This window comes from Pelobates fuscus, chromosome 13, assembly GCF_036172605.1.
Source record: "Pelobates fuscus isolate aPelFus1 chromosome 13, aPelFus1.pri, whole genome shotgun sequence".
NCBI lineage: Eukaryota > Metazoa > Chordata > Amphibia > Anura > Pelobatidae > Pelobates > Pelobates fuscus.
The window spans coordinates 99,003,279-99,022,396 of NC_086329.1; the positions used below are offsets into that span (position 1 = coordinate 99,003,279).

The following is a 19,118-nucleotide window of genomic DNA, read 5'->3' on the forward strand; positions in this document are numbered from 1 at the left end:
GGAGATAGGTTTTAATTGTTAAACTCTTACAAATGAGGAACCTAGGTACAAAAAGTATAGATCCTAAATTAGATCAGTAATCAGGTAGGTATCTTTAGAGTTAATGAGTAGAAAAAACAATCTGAGAAATAGGGAGACTGCATATGGTAACAGTATAGACGAAGTTATACACTTTGTATCAAATATAGAGAGTTACACTCAGTATCAATATGGACAGAGAAATACAGGTGGTTCAAACTAATATGCGTCTCATAAGCTGTTATATATAGGTGGTATCCCTATCCAGACTTGTACTCCAGCGATGGGGAGGATAGACGGTAACTATTGATCGTTAGCGATATATAGTGAGTAGTACAGGGGTGGACAGGTGGATCAATAGCCGCAAACGGCAAACAGAAGACTCAAATATCCCAACCCCCTCTAACAAAGCTCAAACAATAAAGCCCTCCTTCCTAGCGACTATCAAAGTCATGAACTCCCCAGAACACAAAGTAAAATCAAAGAAGGTGCGTCGGCAAACTAAACTCTTTAAAACCCTAAAGGATATTCTTGTTTGAGTTACGGGAGATAATATATATTGTATATGGCCTGGTGCCTCAGAAAGGACTGTAAGCCACGTAGCCCAAATATTATAATATAATCCTCAATAGTTTTCTACCTGTCAAGTAATAAAGGAAAATGCTGCACTGGTTCTCCACTTATCAATACACAAATGAATGAAAGAGAACTCACGTGTTGTAAACATGGAGCTTAAACACATGAAGAAGCAACCTTGGAAAACATTTTCCCTGGAGAAGACGTGTAATAAAGAAAGCTGCCCTCACAATGAGAGTTACACACAGGCTAACACCAACAGAAGAGAGACAAACAGAGTGGGGAGTCCGGCGTAGCTCATTTAACATATGCAAAGTCAAAATCATGACCAGATCTTATCATTAGGGCAGATAGTGAAGATATGTGGTCTATTGACTGGACTGATTTCAAGGATCAGGCAAGGACTGGACTCAGACCAAACAAAGAGCACTCCAGCAATGCTCCATGCATGGTCTCGAGGGGGCAGGCTGTCAGTCCACTTCCATCCCAGAAGATGGGCAGGCAAGATTTTTAGGTATGCTGAGTCACAGTTACTTGGCAGGTTTGGCTTCAAGAATAGAAGAACTACAATCTCCAAGCTCTGTCTGGGTTTTTCCATAGGTATAGTGTAGATCGGTTCAATGTCAGGTGAAGAGCTTGTGTTGTTACAATATATTTAGGTACCCTTTGAAGCAAGATGTACACTTACTTTAGGACGCGAATGTATGGTGTCAATTTAAGGCAACATTGTGGGGATCATCCTTGCATAGCAGGTATCAGGAATCAACACCCCTCTTGAAAAAGAAAACTAAGAAATCAAGGAGGCACCATTCTTAGGCTGGCTCTTTGGAGACTTGAACCCCTGTTTTTTTACTTCTGTCCTCAGCAAACTAACTCAACATGCCACTATGTAATCAAACGAACAGATTGTCGCAAAAGTATAACATGGAAATACAAGCAAAAAATTGCCTAGAACAGTCCTTGTAATGGATCACCTGGCACCCCGACTGGGTACCTCCGTTGATGGATACTCCTAGCGCTTCCTGAGGGTTCCAAGCATTCCAGCAGACACCTCCAGGCACTGGACGCTACTCAGTCCTGGGAACTCTGGACCCGAATGGGTAATTAACTCTAGTCCTTACAAGGACTTTCCCTGGTGAATCTCCTGTAAGCTGGAACAACAGACACAGGAGCAAATCTTCTTCCCTCCTTAACAGGACGACACACAGTTTTGGAGTGTAAACAGGAACAGCCAGAGCTGTGGTTTTATTGTTTCTTATATACACATTTTTACACAACGTTACCACCCACATGGTTTTGCAGCACAGCCAATACAATACACTATAATACAGTTAAACACTGCCAGTCAGGACAAACAAACCCTCCCCACTGCCTGTGATATAATTACTGTACACAGGCAGTAATTATCACAGGCAGGGGAATATGGTTTTTATACCATTCCTATAACTTACACATGCAATATTAATAAAAGTTACATATTCTAACTCAGCATACTCTATATACACACATATCCAAAAATCATACAATTTCCTCCAGTGGTTTAAAAGTTAGGTGGAAGTATTTTTTGACCGAGGAGGGACAAAGCAGCCAGTTCCAACTGGTCTGGCATTATCCCTGGGAGGGGGGGATGGGAAGAGGCACACATTCCCATGGATTCAAAGGGGCAGAAAAAATGTCCCAAAATCCAATAAGCCCAAATAATCGTTTCCAAAGGGCAATATCCCCAGGGGCCATAGTCCTCCAGAACCCAGTGGCGAGGTCACTTTCCCCACAGTCCTTATATGTGACAGTCCGATATCATATGGTATGTGAAGGAAAACACATATCAACATGCTCTGTGATCCTAGCCCGTCATAATATGCATTAAATCCCACTGGGAAAAAATATATAGGTCAAAGGTATAACAGAAGCTAGGAAAACATGATAAGAGAGCAGCACCTGTGAGAAGAGGGAAGAACCACATAGAAGTGACCGAAGGAAGGACCGAAATGCCCTGAACGCGTTTCACACCTGGCACGGTGCTTTCTCCACATGACCTCAATAATTGTATTACTTGTATTTCCATGGTTTATAATTTTTGCAAGTAAATTTACCTTTTCTAAGAAGATTGGTGTGCGGTGTGTGTGAAGGTCTGAGTGTGCAGACATTAGGGATTGTTTAGGGATAAATACCACTGTGTAACCTAGTCTCCTTGAGAGATTCCAGAAACTTGCCTACATTAATTGTTTTATAGGGCACCTGTGGGAAGCGCAGATTCTACATTTCAATTCTGTGCAAGGCTTCTTCTGTTAAGGTGATTCTCTGTCTGCACTGGGCCTTTTCCTTAGGTTTATTTTTCTTCTCTCATATACCTATGCTGTTTCCGGACTGATACCTGGTTAATACTTGACTTTTCTTTCCAGATTATTCCCCTTGTTAATAACATTTGCAGGTTTCTACTTAACCAGAATTTTGTTTTGCTGGATTCAATATATTTGCTTTCTTTCTTCAATTTTGCTTGGCCTGGTTGTTTATAAAGAACTTGGTATATAACTACTTGGCTTCATTGATTCCCCAAATATCTGCAGATACTCTAACAATAGAGACTCTAACCTAAAAAAAAAGCAAAAAAAAACACACGACACATTGAGCACCAAGGATTCCCAGCAGCACATTATCCAGAGCTTAACACTGCCTTCACTGGCCTACCTTCTTCCCATAGTTTATCGTGCTGCCGTCCCATCCCCAAGTAAATGACCCACACATATTTGACCATCCACGTAATTTAAAAAAAAAAAAAAAACATCATTCATCAGACAAGGCAATATTTTTTCCATTTTTCCATGGTCCAGTCTGATGCTCATGTTTCCCTTGAAGGTGCTTTCGGCGATGGACAGGTGTCATCATGGGCACTCTGATCGGTCTGTGCTTACAGCAAAATGTGATGTACTGTGTGTTTTGACACCTTTCTATCATGACCAGCATTACGTTTTTCAGCAATTTGAGATATGGTAGCTCTTCGGCATGATCGGACTAGAACGGGTAGTCTACGCTCTCTATTTTCGCTTACCCATTTTCCTGCTTCCCACACATGGGATTCAAGAACTGACTGTTTAATTACTGCCTAATATATTCCACCCTTGTCAGGTGCCACTAAAATAATATAATCAACATTATTCACTTCATCTGCCAGTGGTTTTGTGGTTAATCAGTGTATATGTGTATATATGTATTTTTAATCATACATGTATATCCCACTCACCATGTATCTGGATATACAATATGCTGCTTCTCTTCTTTACATTGTAGTTTGATGCTCTGACCTCACAGGTATAATTTCCCGAGTTCTCCAGCTGAACTGACTGAACCTGGTACTTATTTGATGAATTGAACCCCTGCACCATCTCTCCATCTCTGTAGAAAGCAAATATAATGTCTGTGAGAGATCGGGAAAATGTGTCACATGTCAGGGTCATCTCTGCACCTTCTGTCATCTTCTGCACGTTCGCCTCAATTTGGGGGAATGAGAATAGTTCTAAAAGATAATATAAAACACATTTATCTTTTAATTTAAGGTTTACACAAAACTGTATACATTGCTGTAAATTGCTCTAGATCAGGGGTTCCCAACTCAGTCCTTAAGCACCCCCTACTAGTCCAGGATTTAGGGATTACCCTGTTGTGTCTAAAGTGTTTTTTTTTTTTTGTTTGTTTTTTTTAAAAACACCTTAGACACAATTGAGTAATCATTAAATCCTGGATTGTTAGGGGGTACTTGAGGACTGGGTTGGGAATCACTGCTCTAGATGTTTTTTTGTGTGATAGTTTTAGATTCCTGTAGGTTATATAGGGAAATCAGTCTGCTTAGCTGAATATATTACGGATGATAGGTACCCTTTAAGTCACAGTGGTAGAGATTTTAGGGAAGGCTAAAATGGGAACTTAATTTTTTTTAGTTTTTTTACTTTTTCTTTTGTTCTGGATTTTGATTTAGTCTATTTTTCATGTTATTGGTTTGTTGGTGAGTTTCATTTATATTAATTTTTGTCCATTTTCCTCGGTGATTTTATATCTGATGTGACGGAACTCCTGTACTCCGACTGAGTACCTCCACCCAATCCGCTTCCTAGCCATTGGAGAGCGCGCCTGCAACGCTCTCTGGAGCTTTTCCAGGTGAGCAGGCTGCAGGTCTCCTTATAGGCAGGTATCAACCCTGAATATGCCTATTCAGCTGCAACCCATCTTCCAGGCAGGTAGGAATTCAAACACTCTCTGACTCAAGGTGCATGTACTGTCATGGGAAAAAGATGAGAAAAGGAAAGTACACCCTCTGAGTTGTTATACATATCAGGACATAATAACAATTATCTGTTTCTTAGCAGGTCTTACAATTACGTAAATACAACCTCAATTGAACGACAACACCTTGTCATGATTTATTTAACAAAAATAAAGCCAAAACGAAGGAGCCATGTGTGAAAACTAAGTACACCTTATGATTCTATGCCTCTCTGGGTCACTGTCATTCCTCAAACCTCTCTTACTTAACTTAATTAGCGAACCAACACTCCACTTCTCTCTCCTTCCAATTCTGCTACTTTCCCACACTGTCACTTGGTTGCCAATGCCCACGCTGCCCCTCTTATTCTGTTCTTATACCCACCTCCTCTAGAGTTTGTAAACTTGTTCAAGCAGGGTCCTCATCAACCTATTGTTCCTCTCACTGTTCCTGTAAAACTTCTCATATGTTGCTAACATTTCATAATATTGCAAAGCGCTGTGGAATTTGTTAACTTTATATAAATGTCCTTAATAATAATAATAATAATAATAATAATACATAATTTTGATCTGTTCTTCAAAAAAAAAATTACATTCTCTTACCTATCAACTTCTTTAAAAAAAAATTCACATACTATTCAGGGATTTGAGTTGTAACCTCACAAAACTTACTGTTAGATTCTCTCCCCTCGAGTTTGGCACAAACACTGCAAGTTTTATGAAGGTTTTGTCATCACTCAGTAATTGAATGGCTACAGGCTTTCCCCAAAGCTGGGACCACGTGATAAAATCAGCATTTAAATCCATAGCATGCTCATTGCAGGCTGTAATAATGCAACTGATCAATAAATGTAACCTAGATTAGATTTATCTCCAACAAAAGTATAACATTCCTGCTTGGCTTATATCCTCACTACCAGCAGGTTTCCATGAATGAACTCACCTTGTATCTGGATATGTAACACACGGCTTCTCTTCTTTACATTATGGTTTGATGTTCTGACCTCACAGATATAATTTCCCGAGTTCCCCAGCCGAGCTGACTGAACCTGGTACATATTGGATGAATTGAACCCCTGCACCATCTCTCCATCTCTGTAGAAAGCAATTAGCAGGTCTGTGGGATATTTAGGAATCGTGTCACATGTCAAGGTCATCTCCGCACATTCTGTCACTTCTTGTGGGCTCACTTTAATTTGGGGGGTTGAGAACTCTAGAAAAAAAATATAATAACTTCTCTGAAGCCATTGATCAATGTTTCCAACCCTGCAAGTTTCATAAAGGTTTTGTTGTCTCAGTGATAGGATGAGACTACAGGCAATCTCCAAAGCTGGGTAATAACTTGATAAAATCAGCGTTTTTGTCATAGAAATATAGAAATGTAGAATGTGACGGCAGATAAGAACCATCTAGTCTGCCCAATTTTCTAAATACTTTCATTAGTCCCTGGCCTTATCTTATAGTTAGGATAGCCTTATGCCTATCCCACGCATGCTTAAACTACTTTACTGTGTTAACCTCTACCACTTCAGCTGGAAGGCTATTCCATGCATCCACTACCCTCTCAGTAAAGTAATACTTCCTGATATTATTTTTAAACCTTTGTCCCTCTAATTTAAGACCATGTCCTCTTGTTGTGGTAGTTTTTCTTCTTTTAAATATAGTCTCCTCCTTTACTGTGTTGATTCCCTTTATGTATTTAAATGTTTCTATCATATCCCCCCTGTCTCGTATTTCCTCCAAGCTATACATGTTAAGATCCTTTAACCTTTCCTGGTCATTTTTATCCTGCAATCCATGAACTAGTTTAGTAGCCTTTCTCTGAACACTCTCTAAGGTATCAATATCCTTCTGAAGACACGGTCTCCAGTACTGCGTACAATACTCCAAGTGAGGTCTCACCAGTGTTCTGTACAATGGCATTACCACTTCGCTCTTTCTACTGCTAATACCTCTCCCTATACAACCAAGCATTCTGCTAGCATTTCCTGCTGCTCTATTACATTGTCTGCCTACCTTTAAGTCATCAGAAATAATCACCCCTAAACCCCTTTCTTCAGATGTTGGTTAGGACTCTATCAAATATTCTGTACTCTGCCCTTGGGTTTTTACGTCCAAGATGCATTATCTTGCACTTATCCACATTAAATGTCAGTTGCCACAACTCATTAGCTATTTGGCTTATCCCTCCTGGAACATCAACCCTGTCTTAGTATCATCAGCAAAAAGACATACCTTACCGTCAAGACCTTCTGCAATATCACTAATAAAAATATTAAAGAGAATGGGTCCAAGTACAGATCCCTGAGGTACCCCACTGGTGACAAGCCCAAGTGTGAGGAACTGACTCTGCTGGGTTTCGAACCCTGGTTTACATGCTGCTAAACCTCTTCCTTACCACTACACCAGCCTGCCTTTTGCAAATGTACCTGAGATCTGGTAACCTTGACTCTATAAGCATTGGTATCAGTGACAAGTCTCTTCAGCTGTGTCTGGTCATGTGTCTGGTTCTTGGCCTATAAAAGCCACTTCCTGTCTCTGTACCTTTGCCAGATTATTGTGGTTCCTGTACTCTCTAATCAAGCTTGTTCATGTTTCTCCTACCTGTTGCTGATTTTGGACCGTTTTGACTTTGCTGCTTCTCTTTCCCACTGACCTCGGCTTGCCTCACTACGATTATCATCTCTCTGTTCCAGTCTCCCATCTCTGCTTAAGACCAGAAGGCCACTCAAGGCTCAGGGGCTCAACCACCTGGGTAACGAGTGGCTACCTCTGGCAGAAAACATTGCTGATCTGGCTACTGGACTCCAAAACTTTGTAACATCAATATCATTACACCAAGTTTTGAATATACTCCAACCCTCTGTTGCCTGTCTCTCAGCAACTGCCTAACCCATTCAACAATATTGGAATCCAAACTTAAAGATTGCAGTTTATTGATTAGCCTTTTTGTGCAACAGTGTCAAAAGCCTTACTGAAATCTAGGTAAGCAATGTCTACTGCACCACCATGATCTATAATTTTAGTTACCCAATCAAAAAATCAATAAGTAGTTTGGCATGATCTCCCTGAAGTAAACCCATGTTGTCTCTGATCTTGAAATCCATGTGTTTTTAGATGTTCAACAATCCTATCCTTTAACATGGTTTCCATCACTTTCCCCACTACTGAAGTAAGGCTTACTAGCCTATAGTTGCCCAACTCCTCCCTATTACCTTTCTTGTGAATGGGTACAACATTCTCCAACTTCCAATCTTCTGGGACTACTCCTGTTAACAATGATTGGTTAAATAAATCTGTTAATGGTTTTGCTAGTACACCACTAAGCTCTTTTAATAGCTTTGGGTGTATTCCATCAGGTCCCATTCACTTATTTGTCTTTACTTTTGACAGTTGAAATAGAACCTCTTCCTCTGTAAACTCACGTGTAATAAATGACTCATTTATCCTTTTTCTTAACTGAGGTCCCTTTCCTTCCTTTTCATCTGTAAGTAAAAGGGAGGTTAAGAGGCACACAGGTGAAGATGTTATTTTTGAGGGGGAGGGAGGGGCAGAGAAATGCATCTTCGTCTATGTACTTAAAAGTCCTTGCACCGGCCATGCCTGTAAATCACACATACACGAGTTACTGTGTGATTTCCAAATTCTAAGGTAAAACAGACTCTGTTCACCTCTCTAACTTTTATATGGTTCGATTTTATGCTTTTTAGCCATTAAAAATCCAGAGCATGTTCTATGCAGTCATTAATAATGCAAGTGATCAATAAACGGACCCTAGATAAGCTTTATCTCCAGCAAAAGTATAACATTCCTGCTTGGTATCTTATATCCCCACTATCAGCAGGTTTCCATGAATGAACTCACCTTGTATCTGGATATGTAACACACGGCTTCTCCTCTTTACATCATAGTTTGAGGTTCTGACCTCACAGGTATATTTTCCTGAGTTTTCCAGCCGAGCTGACTGAACCTGGTACATATTGGATGAATTGAACTTTTGCACCATCTCTCCTTCTCTGTAGAAAGCAATTAGCAGGATTGTGGGATATTTAGGAATCGTGTCACATGTCAGGGTCATCTTCATACCTTCTGTTACCTTTTTTGGACTTGCTTCGATTTGTGGGGTTGAAAACAGTTCTAAAAAAAATGTATAAACACTTTTCAGAAACCACTGATCCGTTTCAATGCTGTTACTGTGGCAGCATCTTACGGTAATTCTCTTACGTGAGAGTTACTTCATTCATTATTTTATGTCACTGGAGACATTGCTATAGTTCTATTGCCAGATGTGCATTTACGTATTGCTCCTAATAATAATGCAACTGATCAATAAACGGACCCTAGATTAGATTTATCTCCAGCAAAATATAACTTTCCCGCTTGGCATCATATATCCCCACTAGTGTTGTCGCGAACCCGAAATTTTCGGTTCGCGAATGGCGAACGCGAACTTCCGCAAATGTTCGCGAACCGGCGAACCGCGCGAACCGCCATTGACTTCAATGGGCAGGCGAATTTTAAAAACAACAGGGACTCTTTCTGGCCACAATAGTGATGGAAAAGTTGTTTCAAAGGGACTAACACCTGGACTGTGGCATGCCAGAGGGGGATCCATGGCAAAACTCCCATGGAAAATTGCACAGTTGATGCAGAGTCTGCTTTTAATCCATAAAGGGCAGAAAACACCTAACATTGACACCTGTCCTCAAAGCCCAGCCCTGATACACACTGACACAGGGCAGAATAGAGACTGTTCCCCCTACATAGGGTCACTTGGCAGATATGGATTGACACCTGTCCTCAAAACCCCTGATACACACTGACACAGAGCAGAATAGGGACTGTTCCCCCTACATAGGGTCACTTGGCAGATATGGATTGACACCTGTCCTCAAAACCCCTGATACACACTGACACAGAGCAGAATGGAGACTGTTCCCTGTCCACAGAGACCATGATACACACTGACACAGAGCAGAATAGGGACTGTTACCCCTACATAGGGTCACTTGGCAGATATGGATTGACACCTGTCCTCAAAACCCCTGATACACACTGACACAGAGCAGCATAGGGACTGTTCCCCCTACATAGGGTCACTTGGCAGATATGGATTGACACCTATCCTAATGATCCCTGATACACACTGACACAGAGCAGAATAGGGACTGTTCCCCCTACATAGGGTCACTTGGCAGATATGGATTGACACCTGTCCTCAAAACCCCTGATACACACTGACACAGAGCAGAATAGAGACTGTTCACCGTCCACAGAGACCATGATACACACTGACACAGAGCAGAATAGAGACTGTCCCCCCTACATAGGGTCACTTGGCAGGTATGGATTGACACCTGTCCTCAAAGCCCCTGATACACACTGACACAGAGCAGAATAGGGACTGTTCCTCCTACATAGGGTCACTTGGCAGATATGGATTGACACCTGTCCTCAAAACCCCTGATACACACTGACACAGAGCAGAATAGGGACTGTTCCCCCTACATAGGGTCACTTGGCAGATATGGATTGACACCTATCCTAATGATCCCTGATACACACTGACACAGAGCAGAATAGAGACTGTTCCCCCTACATAGGGTCACTTGGCAGATATGGATTGACACCTGTCCTCAAAACCCCTGATACACACTGACACAGAGCAGAATAGGGACTGTTCCCCCTACATAGGGTCACTTGGCAGATATGGATTGACACCTGTCCTCAAAACCCCTGATACACACTGACACAGAGCAGAATAGGGACTGTTCCCCCTACATAGGGTCACTTGGCAGATATGGATTGACACCTGTCCACAAAACCCCTGATACACACTGACACAGAGCAGAATAGAGACTGTTCCCTGTCCACAGAGACCATGATATACACTGACAGAGCAGAATAGAGACTGTTCACCGTCCACAGAGACCATGATACACACTGACACAGAGCAGAATAGAGACTGCCCCCCCTACATAGGGTCACTTGGCAGGTATGGATTGACACCTGTCCTCAAAGCCCCTGATACACACTGACACAGAGCAGAATAGGGACTGTTCCTCCTACATAGGGTCACTTGGCAGATATGGATTGACACCTGTCCTCAAAACCCCTGATACACACTGACACAGAGCAGAATAGGGACTGTTCCCTGTCCACAGAGTCCATGATACACACTGACACAGAGCAGAATAGAGACTGTTCCCCGTCCACAGAGACCATGATACACAATGACACAGAGCAGAATAGGGACTGTTACCCCTACATAGGCCCATGATACACACTGGGGGGAGCTACTGTCCACGCCAACCCCTGCGCGGTGGTTTGGGGGCCATAAATCACAATGGGGGGACCTACTGTCCTCCCCCCTCGGCCCCCACCCCTGCGCGGTGGGTGGGGGCCATAAATCACCCCACAGTGTTTGGTTCTAATGAGTGCAACGTAAATGGCTGCACAGGAGCTGGCCAACTGGAGAATTCAAAAGAGAAAACATGCACTGGAACTAATCGAGAAAGAGGAAAGACAGCCATACCAGATTCAGATGACAAAGCTGACACACAAGGGGTTCATTGAAATTGATACCGTGCCCGATCAGAACTTGACCCTAGAGGATCTGTCTGATTCTGTGTGGCAGCCTCAGGATTCTCAGCAGGATTGCATCTCAGAGAAAAGGGACACAACATCCAAACACAAGAGCCACCTTTTAGATCAGGACTGCCTTATATGCAAAGGGCTGATAAACCCCCCAGGTGATGCTGACTTAAGCCAATGGGTAATTACCAAGAAACCAGAGAAAATATGGAAACACCATATAACTAATGGCAATCAACATTCTTCATGCATTGAAAAGAAGAACAAGAAATTGTATGATCCAGATACTAGACTCACAGATCCAGCAGACTCAAGTGTGTGGAAGGGATTCCTTCACATGTTCTCTATAAAGCAGTTTAAAGTTACAGCCACGCCAGAGTCTGGTTATAGCAGTCATCTTTGCCAGGATTTACCAAAAGTGTTAACATCCGAAGGATGCATTTTGCAAGAGTCTGTTTAGGAATATGTGGATCGTATCTGGCCAGAGTGCACCAAGGACATGTGTGTGATCCGACTGAATCAAAGAACGTCAAGTGATGCAGTTTCATATGCTCGGCTGTATTCTTATCTTAATCGGAAGCTGAGATATGCAATCATCAGAAGTCATGGCATGGAGGCGTTCCTAGTGCCTCTACCTGCCGGCCAACCCATCCCTCAAAGATTGCGTCCTTTGGGAGGTCCAGGTTTGGAAGACAACCATCCTATTCTGCTTCTGATCTTGCTTCTTCCAAGCCATCCTTCCTGGACAGCTTATCCCAAAAAATCTTCCAAGAAAAATAAAGAAGGTTTGGATATCCCAGATGATATTTTCTCTGACATATTAGCAGATGTTGAACGAGAGGAGAGACAAATGGCCGAGCAAGGGCTCCCTCCTCCAGGTTTCCCAAATTTTGAGCAGTGGAATCAGAATTCTGAGGATACAGGAGAGGAAGTTGGCATGCCTGAGATCATGAATATGCTCCAAAATTTGAGCAATGGTCTTCAGTTCCCAGGAGAATTCTCTGTAATTATAGGAGAGAGTCAGGGTGCTAATATTATGCCACCTCTCCATGTGCCAAATACTGTTCCAGCAGGTCTCCCATATCCATCTTTTCCATTGTATCCAGAAGCAGCCTACCCTGGCTGGCATGGTATGTTGCCCCCTACTCATGCAGTAAATCCATTGTCCATTGACCCAGCCAATCTCTTCTCTTACCCGCTTTCACAAATAATACCACCTAACTTCTTATCTGATCAACATTTTACTGCAGGACCTCAACCTTTTGCATAAATGTTGTAGTTTTGTTATATTTACGTTTTTTGTTTTTTTTTAACTGTTATGTTTTAGCGAAATATTGAAAAAAATACATGTAATGTGCTGAACATCAAAGCTGAAATTTTAATTTGTCTCAGTAAGTTGAAAGCCATACTTTCTATGGGAGTTTCAAATGTTCAATAATTGTTTTCTGAAGAAAGCATAACTGTCTGTTTTTAGCAAGCAACAACCCCATATTAAGCTGTTTATTCACTGAACATCTATTTGTACTGAATTGAAAACTGAATGACAAAATGTAGGCAGAAAACAAATGATTTGAATATATTCTTCAAATACCAGAATTTTTTAATTTGTTTTTTAGTTCACTACTATTCTGTGTTTAGTAATGTATAAGTGTGCCAGATGTGACAAGTTTACATAGGTTAATTATAGCCACTGTTATATCTGGGCTACAAATACATGCATCTTGGCAAACACCTCAAAGCCCATGTAAGCTTTGTGTTGTTGAATTTCAGTGATTTCTTTTATGTTGCATGTGTACAGTTGTACTGTAAAATGGGTAAAGCATGGGATATGTTTTTACATTTGTATACTAAAAATTGTAATATACGTTGAAAAAAAAAAAAAAAAAAAGGACGCATGAGCCTACAGGCATTGCGCATGAGCGTCCAGTAACGTGGCAAAAAAATTCCCAGCTCCCCAGAGGCTGTCCTAGCACCCCGGTCATACAAATATTCATTAACAGCTTTTTCTTGTTGGAGCAGGCGGTCGAACATTAGGAGTGTTGAATTCCAACGTGTAGGGCTGTCGCAAATCAAGCGCCTCACTGGCATGTTGTTTCGCCGCTGGATATCGGCAAAGTGAGCCATGGCCATGTAGGAACGCCTGAAATGGCCACACACCTTCCTGGCCTGCTTCAGGACGTCCTGTAAGCCTGTGTACTTATGCACAAAGCGTTGTACGATCAGATTACACACATGTGCCATGCACGGCACATGTGTCAACTTGCCCAACTTCAATGCCGCTATCAAATTTTTTCCGTTGTCACAAAACACTTTGCCGATATCCAGTTGCTGCGGAGTCAGCCACTTTTCCACCTGTGCGTTCAGGGCGGACAGGAGTGCTTGTCCGGTGTGACTCTCTGCTTTCAAGCAAGTCAAACCCAAGACGGCGTGACACTGCCGTATCCGGGATGTGGAATAGTACCTGGGGAGCTGGGGGGGTGCCGTTGATGTGGAGCAAGAAGCAGCGGCACAAGAGGACTCAGCCGAGGAGGTTATGGAAGAGGATGGAGTAGGAGGAGTAGAGGAGGTGGCAGCAGGACTGCCTGCAATTCGTGGCGGTGTCACCAACTCCTCTGCAATGCCACGCATTCCTTGCTTGTCAGCCGTCAGCAGGTTTACCCAATGCGCAGTGTAGGTGATATACCTGCCCTGACCATGCTTTGCAGACCAGGTATCAGTGGTCAGATGGACCCTTGCCCCAACACTGTGTGCCAGACATGCCATGACTTCCTTTTGCACAATCGAGTACAAGTTGGGGATTGCCTTTTGTGAAAAGAAATTCCGGCCGGGTACCTTCCACTGCGGTGTCCCAATAGCTACAAATTTTTTGAACGCCTCAGACTCAACCAGATTGTATGGTAAAAGCTGGCGGGCTAATAGTTCGGACAAGCCAGCTGTCAGACGCTGGGCAAGGGGGTGACTTGGTGACATTGGCTTCTTACGCTCAAACATGTCCTTGACAGAAACACAGGACTGTGGGCAGATGAGCGGGAACTGCTCAAGGCGGGAGATGGAGTGGCGGATGGTTGAGAGGGGGCAAGAAGGACAGCAGTGGTTGACGTGGCTGAAGATGCTGGACCAGGAGGAGGATGGCGGCTTAGAGTAGGCGTGCTGCTTGTACTCATGTGTTGATCCCATAGGCGTTTGTGATGTGAGATCATGTGCCTACGCAAAGCAGTTGTACCTAGGTGGGTGTTGGACCTCCCACGACTCAGTTTCCTTTGGCACAGGTTGCAAATGGCATCGCTGTTGTCAGAGGCAGACACACAAAAAAAATGCCACACTGCTGAGCTCTGCAATGACGGCATTCTGGTGGTGGACACAGCATGCGTTGATTGGCGTGCTGTCGGGCTGACCCCGGGTGCCGATGCATGCTGTCTGACTGTGCCACTAGCTCCTTGCGACGACCCCCCCCCCTGCTTCCAACTCGTCTCCTCCTCCTCTCTGTCTCCCCATCTGAACTTTCGCCCTGTTCTTCTTCTTGCCGAGCGGGCACCCACGTGACATCCATGGACGCATCGTCATCATCAACCGCTTCGCTTGTATCTGACAACTCAGAAAAGGAAGCAGCAGCGGGTACAACATCATCATCATCACACCGTGCCTCCATGTGTTTAATGCTGCCTGCCTGAGACATATCCCTGTTATCTACATCCTCTAGCAATAATGGTTGCGTATCACTCATTTCTTCAAACGGGTGTGTGAATAACTCCTCTGACATACCAAGTAAAGCGGCTGTGGTGCTAGTTTTGGTGGTGGCGGCAGGCGGGTGAGTGCTATCTTGAGAGGTGCCTGAAGCTAAGCTGGAGGAGGATGGTGCGTCAAGGTTCCGAGCGGAGGCTGTACAAGATTGGGTGTCCTGTGTTAGCCAGTCAACTATGTCCTCAGAACTTTTCAAGTTCAGGGTACGTGGCTTCTGAAAACTGGGCATTATTCTAGGGCAAAAGGGAATCACAGCACCACGACCACGACGGCCCCTGCGGGGTGGCCTGCCTCTGCCTGTCATTTTTTTGGGGATTAGTGGTACTATGCGTGCAAGCTACTGTGAGACCAGATATGATTGGCAATGTGAACTGTAACAGTTCTGCAGAGCACACACTGTAGGCCTAAGACACCCGCTTGAAGACAAGTAACTGCTATTCAATCTATAACAGTGAAAATTTAATTTTGGTTTTAAAAGCACGCTATAGAGACACCAGATATGATTGGCAATGTGCACTGGAACAGTTCTGCAGAGCACACACTGTAGGCCTGAGACACCCGCTTGAAGACAAGTAACTGCTATTCAATCTATAACAGTGAAAATTTAATTTTGGTTTTAAAAGCACGCTATAGAGACACCAGATATGATTGGCAATGTGCACTGGAACAGTTCTGCAGAGCACACACTGTAGGCCTGAGACACCCGCTTGAAGACAAGTAACTGCTATTCAATCTATAACAGTGAAAAATTAATTTTGGTTTTAAAAGCACGCTATAGAGACACCAGATATGATTGGCAATGTGCACTGGAACAGTTCTGCAGAGCACACGCTGAAGGAAGGACTGACAGAGCCGCTTGAAGACAAGTAACTGCTATTCAATCTATAACAGTGAAAAACAAATTTTGGTTGTAAAAGCACGCTATAGAGACACCAGATATGAGTGGCAACTGTCAAAGTACGCTGGCAGGGTTGTGCAGGGCACACGCTGAAGGAAGGCCTGACAGAGCCGCTTGAAGGACACTGACTGTCTGCTATTAGCTTACACTGGAAACCTTTTTTCTTTGTAAAAGCACGCTAAAGAGACACCAGATATGATTGGCAACTGTCAAAGCACGCTGGCACAGGTCTGCAGAGCACACGCTGAAGTAGGCCTGACACCCAGACGCTTGCAGACAACTAACTGATCTTCTATTACAGTGAAAAAAAATGATTTCTTTAAAATCTAAAGCTTAAGCTATTGTTAAAACAGATATGAGTGGTGGCACTGACTGTGCAAATGGGCAAGGCATCCAATCTGACACAGAAGCTGGCAGGCAGGCAACTGCTCTTCTATTACAGTGAAAACAAATTATTTATTTTAAATCTAAAGCTTAACCAATTGTTAAAACAGATATGAGTGGTGGCACTGGGCAAGTGGGCACAGTATCCAATGTGAACCTCACACAGAAGCTGGCAGGCAGGCAACTGCTCTTCTATTACAGTGAAAAAAAAATATTTATTTTAAATGTAAAGCTTAACCTATTGTTAAAACAGATATGAGTGGTGGCACTGGGCAAGTAGGCACAGTATCCAATGTGAACCTCACACAGAAGCTGGCAGGCAGGCACCTGCAATTACATTACACAGGAAAAAAAAAGAAAAAAACAAGCTTGATGTTATAGCCCTAAAAAGGGCTTTTTGGGGTGCTGTCCTTACAGCAGAGATCAGATGAGTCCTTCAGGATTGTAGTGGACACTGAATACCCTAGCCTAGCTATCAATTTCCCTATCTAATCAGCAGCAGCTAAACTTTCCCTCCTCTCACTAAGCATGCATCTTCCGAATGAATCGAAAATGGATGCTGGGAGGGAGGTTGGAGGGTGTGGAAGGGAGGGAGTGCTGCTGATTGGCTGGAATGTGTCTGCTGACCGAGAGGCACAGGGTCAAAGTTTGCCCAATGATGACGAATAGGGGGCGGATCGAACTGCGCATGTGTCCGCCCGCCGCGGCGAACGCGAACACGCTAATTTCACCGGGAACTGTTCGCCGGCGGACAGTTCGGTACATCACTAATCCCCACTACCAGCAGGTTTTCATGAATGAACTCACCTTGTACCTGGAAATGTAACACACGGCTTCTCTTCTTTACATTGTAGTTTGATGTTCTGACCTCACAGGTACAATTTCCCAAATTCCCCAGCCGAGCTGACTGAACCTTTTACTTATTGGATGGATTGAACCCCTGCACCATCTCTCCATCTCTGTAGAATGCAATTGGGTGGTAGTAGTCAGCCTGCAAGGTGCGTGGGAGCAGAGCAGGGAGATCAGAGCTCCCTCTACACCTTGGATGCCAATTCAGCCGCACGCCTCACAGCAGCCCCTCTGGACCCCCAACGAGAGACTGACGCCAGCTCTCCACGTAGGGAGGCTGGATGGAACATTTTTAATTATAATAATATTAATAGTTAGTGAGTGTATGTGTGTATGTTTATGCGTGTGTGTGTGTGTATGTGTGTCTGTATGTGTGTGTGTGTCCATGTGTGTCTGTGAGTGTATGATTGTGTCTGTCAATGTGTGTGTTTGTCAGTGTCTGTGAAATCAGTGAGAGTCTGTCGCTGAGTCTGTGTGTGACTATCAGTGTGTGTCTGTCAATGAGTCTGTCACTGTTTGTGTCTGTCAGTGTGTATGTCTGTGATTTCGACATTCTGAGGTAACCCAAACAGACTCTGTTCACCTCTCTAACTTTTATATGGTTAGATTTTATGCTTTTTAGCCATTAAAAATCCAGAGCATGTTCTATGCAGGCATTAATAATGCAACTGATCAATAAACTGACCCTAGATAAGCTTTATCTCCAGCAAAAGTATAACATTCCTGCTTGGTATCTTATATCCCCACTATCAGCAGGTTTCCATGAATGAACTCACCTTGAATCTGGATATGTAACACACGGCTTCTCTTCTTTACATCATAGTTTGAGGTTCTGACCTCACAGGTATATTTTCCTGAGTTTTCCAGCTGAGCTGACTGAACCTGGTACATATTGGATGAATTGAACTTTTGCACCATCTCTCCTTCTCTGTAGAAAGCAATTAGCAGGATTGTGGGATATTTAGGAATCGTGTCACATGTCAGGGTCATCTTCATACCTTCTGTCACCTTTTTTGGACTTGCTTCCATTTGTGGGGTTGAAAACAGTTCTAAAAAAAATGTATAAACACTTTTCAGAAACCACTGATCCGTTTCAATGCTGTTACTGTGGCAGCATCTTACGGTAATTCTCTTACCTGAGAGTTACTTCATTCATTATTTTATGTCACTGGAGACATTGCTATAGTTCTATTGCCAGATGTGCAATTACGTTTGGCTCCTAATAATAATGCAACTGATCAATAAACGGACCCTAGATTAGATTTATCTCCAGCAAAATATAACTTTCCCGCTTGGCATCATATAGCCCCACGATCAGCAGGTTCTCATGGATGAACTCACCTTGTATCTGGATATGTAACACACGGCTTCTCTTCTTTACATTGTAGTTTGATGTTCTGACCTCACAGGTATAATCTCCTGAATCTTTCAGACCAGTTGACTGAATCTGGTACATATTGGATGGAAATAACCCCTGCACCATCTCTCCATCTCTGTAGAAAGCAATTAGCAGGTCTATGGGATATTTAGAAATTGTGTCACATGTCAGGGTCATCTCTGCACCTTCTTTCACTTCCTTTGGACTTGCTTCCATTTTAGGAGTTGAAAACAGCTCTAGAAAAAAGTATAATAACTTCTCAGAAACCGCTGATCAATGCGTTTAATGTTGATACTCTAGCAGCATCTTAATTCTTGTACATGAATTTACTTCATTCATTAACCCCTCTGTTCCTGTGTGTCCAACTTGTCTGGTTACAACTACATGTTTGTTCGTCCACCCATTGTAAAGAGCTGTGGA

The 19,118-nt window shown here is 43.1% G+C and overlaps 1 protein-coding gene across 1 annotated transcript; it reads right to left on the bottom strand.

Moving 5' to 3' along the window:
* Positions 1 to 3,181: 3,181 nt before the first annotated feature.
* LOC134582663 (Fc receptor-like protein 2) lies at positions 3,182 to 18,914 on the bottom strand. The gene is made up of 6 exons (XM_063439316.1): positions 18,662 to 18,914; positions 18,097 to 18,369; positions 8,719 to 8,991; positions 5,798 to 6,067; positions 3,836 to 4,108; positions 3,182 to 3,186 (listed from the first exon to the last, which is right to left on the bottom strand). The coding sequence occupies exons 1-6, from the start codon at positions 18,912 to 18,914 to the stop codon at positions 3,182 to 3,184; spliced, it is 1,347 nt and encodes a 448-aa protein (XP_063295386.1).
* Positions 18,915 to 19,118: the final 204 nt, after the last annotated feature.